The sequence below is a fragment of the Cutaneotrichosporon cavernicola genome (assembly GCF_030864355.1).
Source record: "Cutaneotrichosporon cavernicola HIS019 DNA, chromosome: 5".
Taxonomy (NCBI): Eukaryota; Fungi; Basidiomycota; class Tremellomycetes; order Trichosporonales; family Trichosporonaceae; genus Cutaneotrichosporon; species Cutaneotrichosporon cavernicola.
Window position 1 is genome coordinate 985551 of NC_083397.1, and position 18535 is coordinate 1004085.

General features: G+C 58.5%; 10 protein-coding genes across 10 annotated transcripts; 3 read left to right on the forward strand and 7 right to left on the reverse strand.

Moving 5' to 3' along the window:
- Positions 1 to 613: 613 nt before the first annotated feature.
- Positions 614 to 1207, reverse strand: CcaverHIS019_0503970 (uncharacterized protein; the record flags this gene model as incomplete). The annotated part of the gene is made up of 1 exon (XM_060601551.1): positions 614 to 1207. One exon carries the CDS (start codon positions 1205 to 1207, stop codon positions 614 to 616), a length of 594 nt encoding a protein of 197 aa, XP_060458034.1.
- A 1752-nt stretch (positions 1208 to 2959) lies between these two features.
- On the reverse strand, positions 2960 to 3703 carry CcaverHIS019_0503980 (uncharacterized protein; the record flags this gene model as incomplete). Its single annotated transcript, XM_060601552.1, has 1 exon — positions 2960 to 3703. One exon carries the CDS (start codon positions 3701 to 3703, stop codon positions 2960 to 2962), a length of 744 nt encoding a protein of 247 aa, XP_060458035.1.
- Positions 3704 to 4625: 922 nt separating this feature from the next.
- CcaverHIS019_0503990 (uncharacterized protein) lies at positions 4626 to 5633 on the reverse strand (the record flags this gene model as incomplete). Its single annotated transcript, XM_060601553.1, has 1 exon — positions 4626 to 5633. One exon carries the CDS (start codon positions 5631 to 5633, stop codon positions 4626 to 4628), a length of 1008 nt encoding a protein of 335 aa, XP_060458036.1.
- A 556-nt stretch (positions 5634 to 6189) lies between these two features.
- On the reverse strand, positions 6190 to 7867 carry CcaverHIS019_0504000 (uncharacterized protein; the record flags this gene model as incomplete). The annotated part of the gene is made up of 3 exons (XM_060601554.1): positions 6190 to 6994; positions 7030 to 7138; positions 7180 to 7867. The coding sequence occupies 3 exons, from the start codon at positions 7865 to 7867 to the stop codon at positions 6190 to 6192; spliced, it is 1602 nt and encodes a 533-aa protein (XP_060458037.1).
- A 422-nt stretch (positions 7868 to 8289) lies between these two features.
- On the forward strand, positions 8290 to 9119 carry CcaverHIS019_0504010 (uncharacterized protein; the record flags this gene model as incomplete). The annotated part of the gene is made up of 3 exons (XM_060601556.1): positions 8290 to 8660; positions 8692 to 8792; positions 8824 to 9119. 3 exons carry the CDS (start codon positions 8290 to 8292, stop codon positions 9117 to 9119), a joined length of 768 nt encoding a protein of 255 aa, XP_060458038.1.
- A 1551-nt stretch (positions 9120 to 10670) lies between these two features.
- CcaverHIS019_0504020 (uncharacterized protein) lies at positions 10671 to 11408 on the forward strand (the record flags this gene model as incomplete). Its single annotated transcript, XM_060601557.1, has 1 exon — positions 10671 to 11408. The coding sequence occupies one exon, from the start codon at positions 10671 to 10673 to the stop codon at positions 11406 to 11408; it is 738 nt and encodes a 245-aa protein (XP_060458039.1).
- Positions 11409 to 11594: 186 nt separating this feature from the next.
- On the reverse strand, positions 11595 to 13098 carry YHB1 (uncharacterized protein; the record flags this gene model as incomplete). Its single annotated transcript, XM_060601558.1, has 3 exons — positions 11595 to 12710; positions 12848 to 12980; positions 13031 to 13098. 3 exons carry the CDS (start codon positions 13096 to 13098, stop codon positions 11595 to 11597), a joined length of 1317 nt encoding a protein of 438 aa, XP_060458040.1.
- Positions 13099 to 15142: 2044 nt separating this feature from the next.
- Positions 15143 to 16185, reverse strand: CcaverHIS019_0504040 (uncharacterized protein; the record flags this gene model as incomplete). The annotated part of the gene is made up of 3 exons (XM_060601559.1): positions 15143 to 15350; positions 15490 to 15902; positions 15934 to 16185. 3 exons carry the CDS (start codon positions 16183 to 16185, stop codon positions 15143 to 15145), a joined length of 873 nt encoding a protein of 290 aa, XP_060458041.1.
- Positions 16186 to 16519: 334 nt separating this feature from the next.
- Positions 16520 to 16949, forward strand: CcaverHIS019_0504050 (uncharacterized protein; the record flags this gene model as incomplete). Its single annotated transcript, XM_060601560.1, has 3 exons — positions 16520 to 16646; positions 16689 to 16759; positions 16791 to 16949. The coding sequence occupies 3 exons, from the start codon at positions 16520 to 16522 to the stop codon at positions 16947 to 16949; spliced, it is 357 nt and encodes a 118-aa protein (XP_060458042.1).
- Positions 16950 to 17308: 359 nt separating this feature from the next.
- Positions 17309 to 17677, reverse strand: CcaverHIS019_0504060 (uncharacterized protein; the record flags this gene model as incomplete). Its single annotated transcript, XM_060601561.1, has 1 exon — positions 17309 to 17677. The coding sequence occupies one exon, from the start codon at positions 17675 to 17677 to the stop codon at positions 17309 to 17311; it is 369 nt and encodes a 122-aa protein (XP_060458043.1).
- Between the last annotated feature and the right edge of the window lie 858 nt (positions 17678 to 18535).

Here is an 18535-nt window from a genome sequence, read left to right on the forward strand (position 1 = left end):
GAGCTTGATATGCTTGCATCTATCTTTCGACCGCACGTGGCCATTGAGGCTAATTGTGAAAGGCCTGAAAAGGCTGGATTTGGTAATGGGGCGATCTTGCATCGCGAGAGCAACCCCCAAGCCCGTGCGAGCAGGCGATATGTAAAGTAGGAGGGACCGACCAGGTTCAGAAGCCGGCCGCGTCTCAGGTCTCAGTTGGGTATTTCTCCTACTCTCCGCGTCGCGCTATCGACCCACTCCAAGCCCAATGAAGTGCATCGGCATGGGTGCAAACCCCCGGAAAGGGAAGCACGTAACGGCCAGCCCTCGGTCCGAGAAGTACGGCTGCGCACAGACCTTCGAATCGTTCCATTCCAATCACGGCTTTCTCCAACCGGAGCGAGCCAATCCAATGCACACAATCACAGAAATGCAACAGGTTAAAGTATACAAGTACAAGATAGTACAACGGCTACTGCACACCAGCACCTGGAACCAGGGTTGGGAGGTACATGGCTTCTTCACGCACGGCCACAACATGAAGCCGAGTTGATTCAGTCCTAATACGGCTGAACGGGTGGCGACACTACTCAGTACCCTGGGTACCTTGTGTCAGTGCTTTCCAAAGGGGTATTCACTTGATTCGACCGTCGAGGATGAAGCGGACGCGTTGCTTGGGAAGGTGTGGCGGTGCGGGCTCTGGCGGGCTGATACTGATACTGACGTTGAGGTTGAGGTTGGACATGTGGCGCTCCAGTCTTGAGCGGTAGACATCGAGCGAGTTACGCGGTACGTTTGGCTGGATATACTTTGCGTCGTTGGGATGGCGACTGTCGCGACTCTTGCGAGTGTGTTGCGGAATGGGGATGGGGATGGGGAGGGGGTCGGAGGGAGGAGGCCGAGTGGTCGAGGGAGGTTGAGGCTGGAGTCTCTCACGACGCTCGGTGCTGTCTCGCCGACGACTCTCGGTACGGGTGATAGAGTCGTATACGGTAGGGTCGAAATTGACGACGGCGCCAGTCGACGACGGCGGGTACGAGTTCATGGTGCTGTTCGTCCGCTCTAAGCGACGGGGCGACACGAGGACGCCGCCGTTCTCCACGACGACACTGTAGGTGTGTTTAATCTTCTTGGGCCCACGCCAAGCGATGCAGCCAGAACAGAAGCAGAGAGACCCATTATGCAGTGCAAGTGCCCCGGCCGTGAGGGGTATAGCTGTAAGTTGCATCGGGAGGTCGCGCCACGACGGACAGGGAGGACTGAGCCACGAGGGCTGCGAGGCAAGTGACTTGGTGCCCAGGTTGGCGGTGGCGTGGGCGTGTAGTGGTGGCGTGGGCGTGAGTGGTGATGTGGTGGTGTGGTGGTGTGATGAGTACCTCGGATGGTGTGAGTGAGCGGCGATGGGTAACAACGAGTTATCGTGAGTGTGTTCGTCAAGGATAGAGATGGGTTGGGTTGGGGAAAGATGAAGAAGTTGTACTATATATACCCATTGACCTTGGATGTTGATGACACTCAGAGTATTTCATGTCCATGTTCCTCGGTTTCCAGCACTCATCTCATAACCGATTAATCAATATCTGGTTTATCTTATTACCGTTAGCCCTCTCTTATTACCGATAACCCTCTCGTTCGACTCGGACCCTTTCAGGACCATTGGTGGCATCTTGTGTCCAGCGGCCAGCGGTGGCGAATCAGTCGGGGCTCGAGTGTTGATTGGTGGCAAAAGAGAGTCACCAGTCGACGGCACGACGTGTCCAAATGCCCTCTCATCATGCGCCAAGCCGTCATAGTCAATTTAGCAGTGCAAGCCAAGACGTCACTACCTTTCCCCTGTCTGTGCGGGGGAATGCGCTGGCCGTCTATTCTAAGGGATTACCGCCACAATAAACAAACTGGGCTGGTTAAATCGGATAGCTTGAACGTGCACGGAACCGAATGGGATGGGGCCGCTGACACGTCGACGCCCGTGACGTGGCAGTGTAGGCGTTTCATGCGACTCGAAACAGGACACGGTGCGGGTCCGAGTTTTTCAGGTTTTTGGCAGTTTCAGAGGCCCGTGCGGAGACTCTCTCCAGAACTTGGTATGCCCGGAATCTCCTAAAACACTCTAGAAAACTCTAACGGAGGGGGACGGGAGGGCGTGTCCAAGTCTCCACAATGGAGTGAGATGTTGATGGTGGGTGTGGGTGTGGGGGAGGGCCGAGGGAGGGCCTGAGGACGAGGGTGAGCCTGGACGAGATGCGATGCCACTTGTCCCGTGCGATTTGGTCCGTGCTTAGGAGTAAGGTTTGTCCTAGAGATTCTGATATTCCAAAAAGTACACCCCCGGCGTCTGGGGTCTACGAGAACGCCTTGATGACTCGCAGGTTGTCTGCGGAATTGTATGACTTCAGGTTGTCGGCGTGGAATGAGTTTGTCTGCAGGTTGGATACGCATGTGAGTTGGCATGTCTCCCGGTTACCCAGCAGGACCCAGCAGGACCCAGCAGCGTCGACGTCTCACTGTAATAGCTGCTTGCATAAAGGGGTATGCAAGCAGACTTGCATGGCTGTCGCCGGCATCAGCGCATAAACGGTTAAACTCGCTTTTAGACTCGAGTGGAATATGGGTCGCACAGACGTCTCCGTTGAGAGCCAGAGCCCATCCTCAACGACGTGCTTGGCTCCCAACTCACAGCTCACAACTCACGGATGGACCAATGTCAACAGCATTTGGAGCTCTGACCCAGGCCCTAACACTTAAGGGGTTACAACGCGACACCAAGTCGCAAGCTCAGACCTCCGGCACAAAGCAGGCCATAATCGCGAGACGGGGTTCCGCCAGCTCTTCTCAAACCCTCATCGCCTTCACCACTACATGCCGACAGTATGGCAGTTCACTCGACCCATTTAAACCTATACAACATTTCCCCTTTTCTACAACCTAGCTCATCCCGCCTTGCTACGCCCACTCCATCTTTTCCCTTGCTGTCGTCGCGCTACGATTTGGGATAGCCCCAGAAGTTGTTGATGTCGAAAGCGCCCAGTCGCGCCCAGTCGCTTCTCACTGATCCCTTGGCTTCCGTCTGGTGCCCAATGTTGTTGTAATACCGTCCAAGATCAGCCCAGTAGCGAGCCCACTCGTCGTCCTTTTTGCCCTCGTGGATCTTGGTGAGGATCGCCTCGTAGTGCGCTTTGGCGTCGGCGAGTTCCTTGGCAGCGGCGTCTCTCTTGGCCTTGGCGGCCAGCGCGTCGGCGGCAACCTTGGCCTTGGCAGCCTGAGCCTTGGCCGCCTGAGCGTCGGAGGCAGCCTTGCTTCCGTCGGGCTTGATCCACGAACAGAAGCTCGACAGAGGGCCACACATCAGAGGCGCTCTGGGGTATGTGTGCGTGTGCGTGTGAGTGTGTGTGGTCACAGGGACTAAGGCCGGGACCGCCACCGACGCTGGTGCCGGATTCGAGAGGGGGCGACAGGGGACCGGAATGGCGCCCGCTGAACCTGGTGCCGTGCTCGCGTCAATCACCCACTGCTGCCGATCGCCTGACGACTCGTAGCGCATGTTGACGAAGCCGTCAGTTCTGGCCTCGTGTGTGTGCACGACGCGCCCGCTGGCCGTGCGGTTCTCGTGCGCACGGAAGTGATGGCCACCGCCGATGTGTACCCAGTCGGTGTGCGTACCGTGGCTGTTGACCCACACAGGGTCACAGTAGGGAACGCCGCAGCAAGGGGTTCCAGGACACATGGTGGGCAGAAGTAGATGTTCTCTTGGTAGTGATGCGGTTCAATGTGCAGTAAGGCAAGCGGGAGGATGAGACAGGCCTAGAGTGAGGGGGTTGTCCAAAGAGCCAAAGGAAGATGTGCGTACGAGTGGTAGTCTTGTGCCAGGGAAGGTGTTTGTTGCCACTGGCCGTGTCCGAGGTGACGGTAGCTGTGAGTGGCCTAGACGTCCTGGAGGTCGAAGCGAAGCGCTTTGTACTGATACTGTCTGTGCAATGAGAACCTTTGGGTTGGTGTTTCAAGGTATGCGTGAAGAAGAGAAAGAGTCAGAGAAACAGTGATGAGCATTCCTTTTGACTGTGAGTCACTAATCTCTTGCCACCCTCGGCCTCAAACCCACGCCGTTCATCCCGCCCACGTTGCACGACTGACCTTTGTGACTCATTTCACAGCACCGTGACCGACTAAACCCTTGCCTTCCCCAATCCCATCGCCCCAGACGGTCCCGACAAGTGACGCGGTGGCGTGAGAGGAGAGCGCACGGACTCACGCTCCTGGTGCCCATTGTCGATGCCGCCGAGAATACCTTCCAGGGTACAGATTGGAGGACAATGACGAGTGGGAGGAGTGTGAGTTTGCCGAGGTTGATCGAGTCATGGTGAAGAGTAAGAGTGAGATAATGTGGGGTTGGAGGACCCAATACAACGAGGGATACGGTTTGGATGACAAACGAGGTGCGAGAGGTGGAGGTGAGAAGCCACTCACAACGCTCAGCGCGAGTCACCTATCACAAACAGTGTTCAATCGTCCAATTAACACAACTCATGACTCAGATATCACGACAGACTCTGCACGGTCCCCGTCAAGATAAGCCAGCTTCATAGGTTCTGACATACCTTGCACATTATTCTGCTCTACTCGATCGCTATCCTACCCAACCCCACTGCCTAGCCACCCACCACACTTGATCCAGGCTGGCCACCGTCCGCAAACCGCACCTTGCGCGGCCGGAATGCCGCCGCCACGCTATCGAAGAAACACGCTGGCGAGTGCTGGCGCCGGCGGGCCCGCTCCGGCGCTGGAGGAGGAGGTTGTGGAGGTGGAGGGTATTGCGTGTATATCCTGGGAGACGGTGGTACAGGTGGAGACCAGTCCGCAGCCAGTGGTGTGACAGTAGCAGGAAGCTGTGGGGCCTTTGAGGCTGTTGGGGTCTTTTGGGACGGCACTGGCTCGGCGTAAACAGTAGGCGGTGCCTGGTACGCTGGCGGTGGCGTAGTCTGCCACCCGAGGTTGGCGGGCGATAGCTTGCGTACATAGTTGCCCCAGCTGCTCTGGCGTCGGAATTGGGGTCGGGAGGGCTCGACTGGTTGTTCAAAGTAGCCGGGTGGGAAGGAGCAGATGGGAGAGAGTGGCGGTGTCGCGCCAGGTGGGGCTAGACCAGGGACGAGACCGCGGACCCAGCGAAGAGTCTGGCGGGCACGGTTAGTCGTCTCGGCGTCGTCGTGGGCACGTGCCGCACGGCTTGATTCCTCTTGGTGAGCCGGGGGCGAACGTAGAGGAGACAGCTCGGCTCGGCGAATGTGACGCCTACGCGAGCCCAAATAGGATCCGGCTTGGGCCACGATCGACTGGGTGTCCGATGGAGTGTCTGTGCCGTCCTGAGCGTTGTGGGACGTGGTGGCATCTATCTGACGCGATTGCTGCGGCCGATAGGGACGGTTCTCACTCTTACTCTCGCCCTCGCGCTCACTGCGGTGTCGTCTGTCGCCCATCTGGCCATGATGCTCGGTGTGGCAGTGGTGACGCCACTCGCGAACACTTGAATCGCGGCCGACCTCGCGACGATCACCGGGGACGCGTCGACGCTCGTTAGAAAGCCGCTCCTCGACCGGGGGATGAAGTACGCCGCCACGGTCGAACGTGACGGTCACCCCGTTGGGGATATACACCGGCATCCTTGGTGAGGATGGCGGAGGCCACTCTAGATGGTGTGCGTAGGGTTGGTAGGGACAAACGTAGGGGTAAGTCATTGTTGGTGGCAAGGGACACTGTCAACTGCCAGTGCAGAGCTCTTATGTCAGGTGCGGCCTCACCTTACAGGACATTGATCGTTGATGCCCCTACCCACGGCGGCGCGAGATGTGTTGATGGCGTACGTTGTGGGGATGGGGTATATGATCGGATCGCCCCATGCCCGGGGCGAGCATTGCGCTTGTGATCATCCGGGCAGCAGACGGAATACGCCCCTCAAGGCTGTCGCTGCGGTGGCGCATGACGCTTGATGGTCGTCAGTGGCTTGTCGTCAATTTCGTCAATCATCCCCTCGGTCATGCGGTCAGTTGTAGCACTGCCATACCCGCCCCGGCATGTCCGACCCGTGTAAATGATACGACTCCCATTACATCTAGCTCGGGCTCCGCGTGAGCCCGCGATCTCATCCTCGCAGTGCCTGCGTCCCAGGCCACTCCTATCGGCCAACGCCGACACGTGCGGGAACGGGCGAAACACTCCTCACGCCACCGTGTACGTCTGTACAGTGTAGCCCTCTGGCTTGCTGCCAACGGCGTAGTGGATCTCAACATCGAGTTCGCGCGAATTGGTCACCGACTTGCGGCAGAAGAAGCGACCTGATACGCGTTGCCCGGCGGCGAGCGTAAACGGCTTGCGGAGGAGGAACGATACCTGCTTCCAATGTGTGGGCTGGCCGCGCGGGCCAGTGGTGAAGCTCACAGCGTTGGCGTCGGCACTGTTGAGCGGCGCCACCTCGCTCTTGTACAGATCGTCCGCGAACTCGTGAATGTGCACGGGGTGCGAGAGGGACACGTGCCCCTCGATCCCCGAAATAGGGCTGAAGAACGTGTCAAAGTGGGTGAGGAACGCGCGCACCGTCTCCTCCTTGTTCGAGGTGGAGACGAGTTCAAAGTCGGCGTGAAAGTCGAGGCTCTTAGGCGTCGCGTTGTGGGTGTTGATGTCCCGCACCACCGCCTCGGACGTCACGACCTCCTCGCGGTCGACAATGTCGATCACCCCATCGGGGTAGTAGACGCCGTTCATGGCACTGCTCATGTTGTAGCCGTACACGTTGTCCCAGAAGTCGATGCGCTCGCGGAACACCCGGTCGCCCGTGATCGCGCTGATAACGAGGCGCGTTTGGGATGGCGCCATCAGACCGCCAGGAGCGAGGAAGCGGTCACGCGCGACCAGCACAGAGTCCAACATGCTTTCGTACAGCAGCATGTAACCCATCCACTCGGAAATGATCACGTCGACCGTGTCCACGGGCAGCGCAATGTCCTCGACCTTGCCCTGGATCACACTGTTGTCAGCTGCATCTCCTTGTTTCTAGCTCACGTAATGACGTCGCCGAGCCCGTTCTCGCGGATGTTCTCACGCGTCTTGGATGCGAGGTTGGACGCCTCAATGGCGTACACGTGCTTTGCTCCAGCCTTGGCCGCGAACACTGGTGTCAGTCTTGCCCCACCAAACTGGTCCCAGACTCACTGGACAGAATGCCTGTTCCCGCCCCGACGTCGAGGACGACCTTGTCCCGGAATGCGCGCGGGTTGCTTAGGATGAAGCGCGCGTACGTCACTGTCCGTGTCGTGTCCTTGAGCATAATCTCGTGGATTTCGTTGTGGGTGTACGAGTCAAAGTAGTGGGTGTCGTCGTCACGCTTCTTGCCCTTTCCTTCATCCTGGACGCTGCGCTCAACGATGCCGCGCAGCATCTCGACCTCCTTGCGAAGGCGGGCGATCTCGGCAGCAGCGGAGCCCGAGGCCTCCTCCTTCTCTGGCTCCTCGTCATCCGACCACTCCTCGTCATCGAGTTGCAGCAGCGGGTCGTCCGGCACCACAGGAATGAGCAGCTGATCGTCTTTCAACCGCTCGTCGTCCGCTGCGATCTTGGCCACGTCCGCAACAGTCAACCCGTCCCGACGGATGAGGTTGATCAGCCGCATGCGTCCGTACACGTCCAGTCCGAGCCTGCTCGCCGTCGCAGTAAGGTCGAAACCTTCCTCCTTGGCCGCCGCGAGCGCCGCCTCAGGGGATGCGTAGACGGTCTCGCCGAAGAGACCGCGGGTGTGCCGCGCATCACCAAGGGACGAGGCCCAGTCGGACGCGCCGTCGTCCGAGTCCGAGGCCGAGCCGTCACTCGGCGGGGGAAGGTGTGCGGGGATGGTGAAGGACATTGTAGTTGTTGATCTTTGAGCCCATCGACTGGTCAAAATGATGCATTCGCTCAGAAAGTTTGCGGTGGAGGCCGTGCCTGTTAGTGAAAGGAACATTGGTGGGCCCCGCAATTCTTGCAGTTGTGAGCAAAGGTTCGATTCTCACTCGTGCCCTCAAGTCTTGAATCTGCGCTTAGCATCAACATTACCCCCTGCACTTGCTTCATACCAGAACGCGTCCGCTACATTCCGCTAGACAACGCCCAATCTCCCTGTACTTCACGTCTCTTCATCACATCCTTTGTCTCTGCGCCCCAACCCACCGCCACTGACGTTGGGGCGTCCACTCACAAACCGCTGGCCTCGGTGGCATAGCAGTTCACTCCATGCAATGACCTTGCCACTTGGTGTCTCACATTCACTGAATCGTTTCACTGACACACATGATACTCCGACTCCTGGCGCTAGGGTTTACACTGCTGGCAGCGGCAGTGAGCGTTCCGCCCCACTCGCCGATGCTGGAATTCTGGCCGCGGGGTGCGTGGACGCTCTCGGAATCGGGTAACAGCACCGTCGCCACCGCCAACTCGTCCACGCCAGTAGGGATGGCGTTCACATTCGTTGGATCCGCATTCACTGTTGACGCGTTATGGGACGTTGTATCCAGCGCCAACGTCACCGTCGACGGAGTTGCGATGCCAGTCCCAGTCAACCTCTCCTCACCCATGGAGGGCAAGCTGGTGGCCGGGTTGCACTCGGTCAATGTGAGCGTCGTGGGTGGCGTGCGCATGGCCGGTGTTACGTTGGATGGGCCGTATGTCGGGTTTTGAACAAGCTGACACCAGGACAGATCTCACGCAAGTAGATTTCACGTTGGATGGGGAACTTGCCGTCGTTGACGGGCTGACCCTCGGTGGGGAGTGGGTCGTCGCAAACGGCGCGCTTGGTGTGTGGGTATGAGGCCCCGCTGACTCCAGCGCCGTACGCATTGGCCGAGGGTCAGGGGAAAACGTACATCGCCATTGAGTTACCCGAGAACACAGTCGCCTTCGAGCTGCGTGGTCTCGTCGCCCCAGGTGCTGGCAACTTCACAATCGACATTTACCCATCTAAGAGACCCACGTTTGAGGGGAATACAGATTCCGAGGTCACCGACCACACGACGCTGCTCTACACTGTGACGCTGGATCGTCACGAACGGTACACCGTCAACATCTCCCCAACCGCAGGTGCTATTTACCTTGGCAGCTGGGGATATGCGCTGGACTGGTGAGCGAATCCGTTGCCGAGTTGACAGTAGCGGTGGCGAGTGCCTTAACGAACCGCCCATCCGTCCCCATACGCGTTCTGCGAACAGCACAAGCGCGATCGTCAGCGGCGTCCTCGGCGGCGTGTTTGGCCTCTTGGCCATCCTGACCCTCCTCGCCATCTTCTGGTTCTGTTGCGGTCTACGTCAACGTCGGCTGCAACGTGATCGTGTCGATCCCTACCAAGGCAAAGATGAGGAACACCAACTAGGCCCCGTCTCAGAGAGGAAGTACGGCCCGATGAGATCGCGTGCTGAAACCAGGCATTCGAGAGGGACCCGAGCGCCCCGTCCCTCACTATCGACTCCACCTCCAGAAGCTTTGGGATCAATTACCCCGGAGGTAACCAAGAGCCCCACCCCGTCGGCCGTGCGCTTCGAATCGCCACCGGAACCTCCGGCTCCACTTTCGCCCAAGCCTCAACAGGGCACCCTTAATCCAGCGAGCGACGGCGAGATCTCGCCCCTTGCGACAGAGTACAAGAATCAGTTCTTGGGACCGCCTCAAGTTGGCACAACTCCGAGCCCCAGTCCTCCAACTACTAGTTCACATTACTACTCGGCCGCAGGGCAAGTGGACCAGGAAGACGGCGGGGATGAGATCGGGGTCAGAGCTCCAGAAGACTCGATTGAACCACCGTGCTACCCCTCGCACTGGGCTATGGAACGCAGAGGGGATGGTTTGAAAGTTAGCGGACGTGGGTAAGGTTAGACGATGCAAGGTTCACACTCCCAGAACCTGCGTGTTTGCACTGACGCTTACCCCTTGTTGTCGCGTAAACTTGGCGCCGCACAATTCCCACAACCATGCACGGGCCACCTGTCGTCAACACCGATTGGTTGGGTCGTTCTCCTCGCCGGCAACGGACACCTCGAGCCGACCTTTGTGACGAACCCAAGATGAAACGCAGGTCGGATCCGAACCAAGAGTCTATGTGAGCCTCGAGGTGACAGTAGGCGCATTCATGTCGTTTGACCGAACCGCAGGCGGCTAGTGACAGACTGGATCCGAATGCAAGCGTCTCTAGCAAACGACAGAGCCGTGTACATGATACCTACGTTCCTCTCCGGCCGGTGCGGGTTCGCATCGCGATGTAGAGCGACTTGCTCCGCGCCGCCGCACGCGCCGCCACATCTGCCAAATATCGCTGCTTTCTAAATAGTAAGCATACATGCCAAATACCCTGGGATATGGGGTATCCAATGGTAGGTATGCCAAATCGTCCCTACTGGCCCACCGTAATCTTGGCTCTTGGCAGCGTCATCTGTGCCAGAGACAGGGTCGGGTCGAATCGGGCTGGATGCCGCCAACTCCGGTCTGCTCCATTCCACAATTTCGAACGCACTCCATCCGGCCCGCTCCGCGCTCGCTCCAGATATCGCGTTCGGCTTGCTTGACTTGACGCCGTACGCCGTGGCGAATGGCGGTTGCATGAACGTTGCGACGTGCGGGTGGGTGTACATAAATGGGCCGAGGAGAGGCTACTAACCAAACGCCACCACCAACAACAGACAACAATGACCTCATCGTCACCATTCACATTCACGATTCCGCGCACCATCGCCCTCACGGGCTTAGCGTACGTGGCCTACGAGACGCGGCGCCTCGTCTCTCGCTATCCACTGCACTATAGCAGCTCAGCGCCGCCCTCGTCCCAAACTCTTTGGCCGAGTGGTCTCACTCGACCAATTGAAGTCACGGCACTCACGCGCGTCCCGCACGGGGCGGATCCGCGCGAGACGTTCATTGCCGCGTTCTACGATACATGGACGCTGCGTCTTGAGGCATTCCTCTTCCGCAATGTCAATCTTGGGTGGGCTATCGATCCCCCGCCGGCTGTAGCTCCCGTTCCGCAACCCCAGGATCCCGAGTTCGCCAGCCGGCCGCTCGCAACACCATACACGCCTCCGCCGACGCCAGCTAGCGGGACCGCCACACCTACCGAACCCCTGCCTACTGGGTACGCTTCCGGCTTGTTCCCCGTCATAGGCAGGTCAGCCGATAGCACGATGGTGTTCTGGGGCTCGATTAACGATATGGGCGGAGCTCAACTGCTCACTTGCACCCGTGTTCCCAACTCCAAGACGAACGAGGTCAAGATCTCGTACGGTAGTGCCGAAACGCCCTTCCTCAAGGAGGGTACAATTTGGGGTTGGATTGGCACAAAGTTCCACCGCATGTACATGCGGTTCCTGCTCGACCGCGCTGCCGTGCGCATGGACAAGTGGGCTGCCGCTGCCGACGCGCGTCAGTAGACCACGAGAAACTTGTATCATATGTAGAATGGATCGCAGTCACGATGATTCTCTGAAATATCCTGCCATGAACGCGTATGCTCGCTGGCGATCCTGCCGAAATACACTTCTTACATACATGCTGGTTATAAATCTCCTACTCGCCCATGCCGTGGACTAGACACCTGAGAGATATATTCTGTGTTTTTACTCGACCTCGCCTGCGCGGAAGGCCTCGTAGTGGATGTTGGCCGCGTCGACGCCACGAGCCTTGAGAGCGCTGACCATCGTGGTCATGAACACGTCGGGGCCGCAGACGTAGTACTGGGCCTTGGGGTCCTGGAGGGCCAGGGTCTCAGCGTCAAGTCCAGCAACGTCGATGAAGCCCTCGTGCGTGTTGGGACCCTCAGCAGGGCCTTCCGAGTAGAAGGCCTCCGACTTGATGCGGCCACCCGCCATAGCGACGATCCTGTCAACGTGACGCTTGAAGACGTGGTGGTTCTTGGTCTGGACGGCCTGGATCCACGAGATCTTGGTTTTGGCACCGTCCTCGATCAAGGTGTTGAACATGGACATGTTGGGGGTGATGCCGACACCACCGGAGAGGAAGACGACGTGCTCGGGCAGAGGGTTGGGAAGGTGGAACGAGCCCGTGGGGAACGCGCACTGGATCGTCGCGCCGATGGGGAGCTTGTGGAGGTGGGTCGAGACGAGACCATCGGGAACCGAGCCGCCGTCAAGGTCCTCGCGCTTGATCGTGACGCGGTAGCGGTCCTCCGCGGGCGAGTCGGACAGCGAGTAGTGGCGGCACTGGTAGAAGCCGAGCTCGGGAATCATGACGCGGATGGTGATGAACTGGCCGGGCTTGTAGGGCTTGAGAGGGAGCATCGAAGGGTCGGTGGGGACAAACTCGAGTGAGGCAATCTGGTAAGTCTCGTCCATGTGACCGGTGATCTTGAAGTCCTTCCACCCGTCCCAGGCAGCCTTGGCGTAGAGGTCGGCCTCGGTGTCGATGAAGATCTTGGCAAGCTGCCAGTACGCCTGGTACCAAGCATCCTGGAGCTGAGGGGTAAAGGCATCTCCGAGGACGCGCGAGATCGCGCCCATGAGGTTCTCGGCAACGACCGCATAGTGCTCGGGCTTGACGCCAAGAGCGGCGTGCTTCTCAGCAATGCGGATGACGGTCGGGACAAGAGGGCTAAGGTCGTGGATGTTGGCAGCGTACGCGTGCACCGATCCGGCCAGGGCCTTGGGCTGATCGCCACTGTTCTGGGCGGGGATCGAGAAAATGTTCTTGAGGTCGGGGTTGTTAGCGAGCATGACCTGTTCACGTCAGCTGACAAATTCCGTTGCCCGTGCGAAAGAGGCGTAGGAGGCGCAACAAGTCAGGCGTCACGCGGGTGGGCCCACGTTCGCACAGACCCACCGACTCGGGACCCCAGTCAAGCTCTTATGCTCACCTTGTACATTTCCTTGGTGATGGTCACACCATGCTCGGCAAGGATGGGGGCGGTCGCGGCAACAGCGGCCTTGTCGGCGTCCGTGAGAGGGCGGACATCGGCAGGAATCTGGAAGGGAGCCGATGCGAATCCCCTTTAATGTCAGCAATGGAGCCCCATTGGTCAGGGTCGGCAAAGACTCACCTAGAGTACAGGCGGGGGCGGGCGACCTGCGCGATTGGGCGCGTCATACGGCGGAGAGCGAAACGCATAATGGCGGTGGCTTCAGAAATGGGATAGAAGGGACGTTGTCTAGATGAGTGAGGGTGTGGTAGGGCTCTGCTGTTGTCGTTGGGCGTCAGACAGAGGAGGCTGGGTTGTGGTATGGAAGTTGTTGAACTGGATGTGGGAGTGAGGAGCAACCTACCCCTAGGACCTAAGGTTTATGTATCTTGGGGCCGTCACTATACAGCCAGAGGAGCTGGGTATGACTGCATACAGTTCACAGACCTTTGCATCTCCCGACCTGTGACTTGTTGAACCGCAGCATTGCAAGCCACACGTGTCATTGAGGGTAAGAGGACAAAGAAATCTGCACGGTTGTTTACGGCCTGTCCGCGCGACAAAGTACGGAGCTGAATGGAAGATCCGCTTCTTGCCTCGGCATATTCAGGACTTGTCACTCACAGACAATGTTGGCAAGTGAAGCGGGGAAACAGCCAGCCGCATCGTTTCTCAACCGCGCCCTTGGCAGTTGGCACGCAATGTCCCGCGTTTCGGCGCAATGGTTGCGGATCTACTTTCTGGAACGTGAACCCCTATTCGCGTGGCCAGCCCTCCTAGCACCTCTGAACGAAAGATGATGTCGACTTTTTCATGACGCTCGACTTGAGTGTGATGTTAGGGTGCTGCGACCGTGATCCTCGGATCTGTAAACATGTAAAACCGACAGGTCCGTCCAGACTTTTACAGGACTGCTTTGCAGAACCTGGTGGCGTTCTCCACCTCCTCTGGGTGCTTTGGTGAAAAGGCTGCGGTATGATTTGGTGAGAAGGCAGACGAGTTTCAGGGGCGATTGTACCTGTTGCTCTGGTTGACCAGATCCAGAACTGAACTCAATGCAACTCCAATTTCTCCAAACGCCGCAAAGCCGTCATAAAGGTACGGCATCTCCGTTAATCGATACTTTTAGATTAGCGAGATGTCGGGCTCTCGAAGCATTTCTACACAACCTCGGGTCGTTTCGGCGGGACCTAGTCGCCGCCCTGGCCGATACATTGTGGCTGTGGTGACAGGTGGCGTTGCTTCACTTCGCCGGCCCCGTCACCTTGGACGATGACACAGCTCACGCTCTTTCCGCTGCACACGGCAGAACACTCCGAGAAACCCACGCCCCTTTGTTCTTCGTCCCCGAGTGGGGGAGGCGTGGGGTTATGGACAACGCATGGACGCGCCCAAAGTGACTAGTCGTCCGACGCGGGGTGCGTGCCTTGAATTCCTTGGTCCGTTCTTTTTGTTCGTCCGTGCGAAGTGGAGAGGGAGAGGCGGAATCTCCGGGAGACCCCAAAGAATATGCATGCACAAAGCAGGCTGCATATTCGTTAGCGCTCCGGGCAGTCTCCCCTTGTCTTGTGGGAATAGGCGGAAGAGAGCACATCCGCAGAGGCCAAAGAGACAAGCCCGAAGTGGGTTGGATCTTGGGCATGGATCTTGGCATGTTTCCAATAGCATTGGCATGTACTCTCAGCTATGTTTCCTGCCGCCGGCACAGACGCCTACTGACCAATAGGCTTCTTGGCATTCCCCACGCCCAAGATGAGATCTATTATTTCAGTTCATGCTCGCCTGATCATGTTAGTGGCACTGCGCCCAGGCACAAAGCACACACCACACTATCAAGCTTCTTTCTTTGCGCCGATCCCAACAAAACTAAACTCTGGTGCATTCTGCATGCATGCTCTGCTTGGAAAGCCCAGAGACAAGCCCAGAGAGCTCTGTAGGTCATGACGGGGGTCGAACCCGCGATCTCCTGATACACGACGCGTCGTAAAGAAGCAGAGTCGTAGTCAGACGCGATGCCATTTCGCCACACGACCTCACGAGTTTAAAGAGTCTCAGCAACCATAAGTTGCCTGAGAACCTTCCGAGCTCCGTGGAGATATTGGAAAGCCCCGATCGACACGTGTGAGTGAGGGTATGTCATGATGGACGATAGAGGACGTAGTCAGGCTCCATGCGCCATGCTCCAGGCTTCTACCGACAGGCTCATGCTACACAACCTGCATACCCTGTGGCCCGACCTGCGTCATTCTACGTCTATTTCTCCTCAACAATCTTGTTGATAAGGGTGCCGATGCCGCCGGTTATGCTCACACGGAAGTCGTCACCGTCACGCAGGAGACTCTTGGGGTTCTTGCCCCATCCGACGCCAGCGGGTGTGCCAGTAATAATAATAGTGCCGGCTGGTAGCGTGCTCCCCTGCGACAGGAACGAGATGATCTTTGGCACAGAGAAGATGAGGTCGCTGGTGTGAGCTGGTTCGACGTCATTGTGTTGGGACTGCAACCCGTTCTCCGATAAGGCGGCTCGGCCATGCGGCATAACGGACCAAGCCGAGGCTGACGCGCATTGCGCTTCCATGTGTCCCCAACACCCTGACTCACTCCATGGTGCTCTCCTGCACAACGTTGCCGTTGTGGATACCCTTGATTGCCAACTTGCCGAAATCCTTGACAGCGTCCTTGGACACAAACGCCGGTCCGATAGGGCAAGCCCCGTCAAACGACTTGGAGAACGTCCACTGCGTCGTCGCAAACTGCTGGACACGGGACGACACATCGTTGCAAGCCGTGTATCCGGCGAGGTAGTCGAGCGCGTCGGCCTCGGGAACGTCCTTGGCGTCCTTGCCAATAACAAGGACGAGCTCGGACTCGTAGTCAGCCGCGTCATCCTTGACGAACACGCGCGGGATGACTGTCGGAGCGGGGTACGGGTCCGCGAGTGCCTGTGCAGGCTTCATGAACACGGTCGGCACAGATGGCACGGGCATGTTGACCTCCTCTGCGTGCGAGCGGTACTGCCGTCAGTTGGGTTTGGGTTGATCTCACGTTGAGGCCGATACAGCGGATGGTGCCAACCTCGGCTTGGGCGAGAGGTGAGAGGAGGCGCTCGACCGTCGCCGTCTTGCCAGTCTTCTCGCCCGGATTGATTACCGACGAGCCAGAAAAGACATTGACCTCGATGGGCTTGCCTTCGAAGCTAGCGAGACCGACGTCGACCGCACTGTCGACAGGCTCGCCGATCAACGGCGCACCGCCTGATTTGGGGACGAAGCGGACAAGACGAGCGTATGAGGCCATGGCGCGGAGTGTGAAACGCATGAACGCGGTGGGGTCGCGAGTGTTAGTCGACAAGGTGGGCGGGGTCGCGGCAAATCAAGGTCGGGCAGTGCGGGTGAGACTTCCGTTCTGCGGCAACCTCCGGGCCCAGCGGGCCGCCGCAGGTGGATTGGCCACTGTACAGATTGCGGAAGCAAAGCGGCAACTTGTGGTGGCCGAGATGATGGCCGCATTTGGCCGGTTATGGATGATGATGAGATGAGATGCAGGGATGTGGTGATGGTCGGCTCTGAACCGAGAGATATATTTCTGGCAACACACTGTCTCTCTCCTCACAAATCACAGGAGCGCCACCATGTCTAGCCAACCAGTCAACCTCGTCTCAGTGAACACGGCGCCGGAGCGCGCCCAGAAAGTCATCGGCGCCGTCATCGACAACGTCAAGGACAAGTACACGATTGTACACGCCGGCAACTCGACCAGTGCGTCGGCTCGTGTTGTGACGAAACTGAAACTGACATCAGCGATCGAGGGCGTCAAGCCGCTCCTGCTTAGTGTGCAGCCACCACCAGGGATTCTGTTCTGCGCATCGATGGTGCGCCGTCCAGCGACGAAACTGACGGCAGTGGACGCCGGTCGAGCAGGAGGAGATCCAGCGGATCGCGCGCGAGACGATCCCCGGTATCAAGACGCACGCGATCCCCACCGGCCTCCAGGTGCAGGTTGGTCCCGACGGGGTCGTCAAGTATCTCATGGAGCGCATCGACGACATCATGAAGGCGTAGGTATGGCATACAAGTGTGTACATTAGATTAAGTTGGTTCACTATTTGTCTTCTGATACTACGCTATTTATACAATGGGATCGTCAGCTTCAGACGCGGCTTCGGATACAGCCGGGCTAGAGCTGCGGAAACGCGGTCCTTCTGGAGGCCACGTACGTCAACGCGGCTCGAGTCAACAGAGGGGCTATGCGGCCGACCGGCGATGCCGCTGCGTCCAAGGGATTTTACTCCATGGTGTCCTTTTGTGACCAGCGCGAGTGGAGTGAGTAACCTGGTGCCAGCCACGTGCCTTGTACGCGCCCGTGGTGATTGTGCCAGTGTGTTCTGGCATGAAGGGCCAAGTGTTGGATTCTTCAGGATCTAGAACGCCGTGGCCGCAATGGCAACGTGGACCGGGACGACGTCAGTCTCGCGGCCAAGGCCAATGACGGAGCTCTCGGTACGCTCAGGCGACCACGACTGGCCGAGGGAGCATGGGCTCGGTGATCGCGAACGGCGAGCCGTCGTACGAGGAGACGGCGGGAGCGTCGTGTACGTGACCGTCGGTGACGGCGGCGGGGTCAAGCATACGGCGAAGCCGACAGCTGGCGACGAGTGTGGGCAGCACAGGGCACACGAGGGCCGGCGCGGGCTGGGCCTGCAGTGGCGGCAGTGGCGGTGCGCGTTTTCAGGCATCTGGTCGCGAATGCAGAGGCTCTGGTCGGCGCTGGTCCAGAGGACGACGAACATGACAATGGCAATGGCTTATGAGTGGTGTAGTAGCGTGGAGCTATGTAGCTGAGTGGGGTGCTTGATTGCTTGACGTGGTGGCCCACGTCGTGTTCTTATGTCTGATATGCTATGTGCCAGGAATGGTCGGGAATGGCCGCGATGAGGTGGCACGCTGAGCTGGCACTCGGCTGGCAAGGCACAGGCTGCAGGCCGAGTGCTAGTGCCCGATGGAATTCTGGCTGAAACCTGGCGACATGGGTATCGGCGAATGTTTGCGGCGTAGAAGCTAAGAGGCGGAATGCGCCGGTCGGCCAACGCCCACGTAACCCTAGGTCGGTCGATACTGATGGGCCCACTCGGCTCAATAGCTCATGGACGGTTACAACCCCGGCATGGCCGGTTTGTCGCTAGATAGTCACTGTGACGCAGGTGGAGCAAACCGGGCCCGGTATTTGGCCCGGTCTCCCCGGCTATGCGGTGCACCGTTTGGTATGCTCCGCGTTTGGTATGCCCATACCGACGATTTGGCATGTTTCTATCAAGCGACAGGGCGTAGGCGAGGATCGGAGTTGCGCACTGCCACGAGCTGGCACGGGCCACGGGTGTGAGATGGCCGCATAATCTGCCCGACGGGCGCTTTCGCCGAGCGGTGACGTGAGTACGGAAATCTCGCGGTGCGTCATCACTAGAGCCACTCTGCCACCTCGAGTCCGGACATAGCCAACGCAACCACGTTCGAGGTCGAGATGGTCATGATCTTCGAGAAAGCGTTCGCACGCAGCGAGCGGCGTCGACGACGGCAGATAATCACTGTCCATGGTAAAGGTACAGGTGTGTGTACAGCTATTCTACAACCCGGAGAGAGTCGGAAGCGGG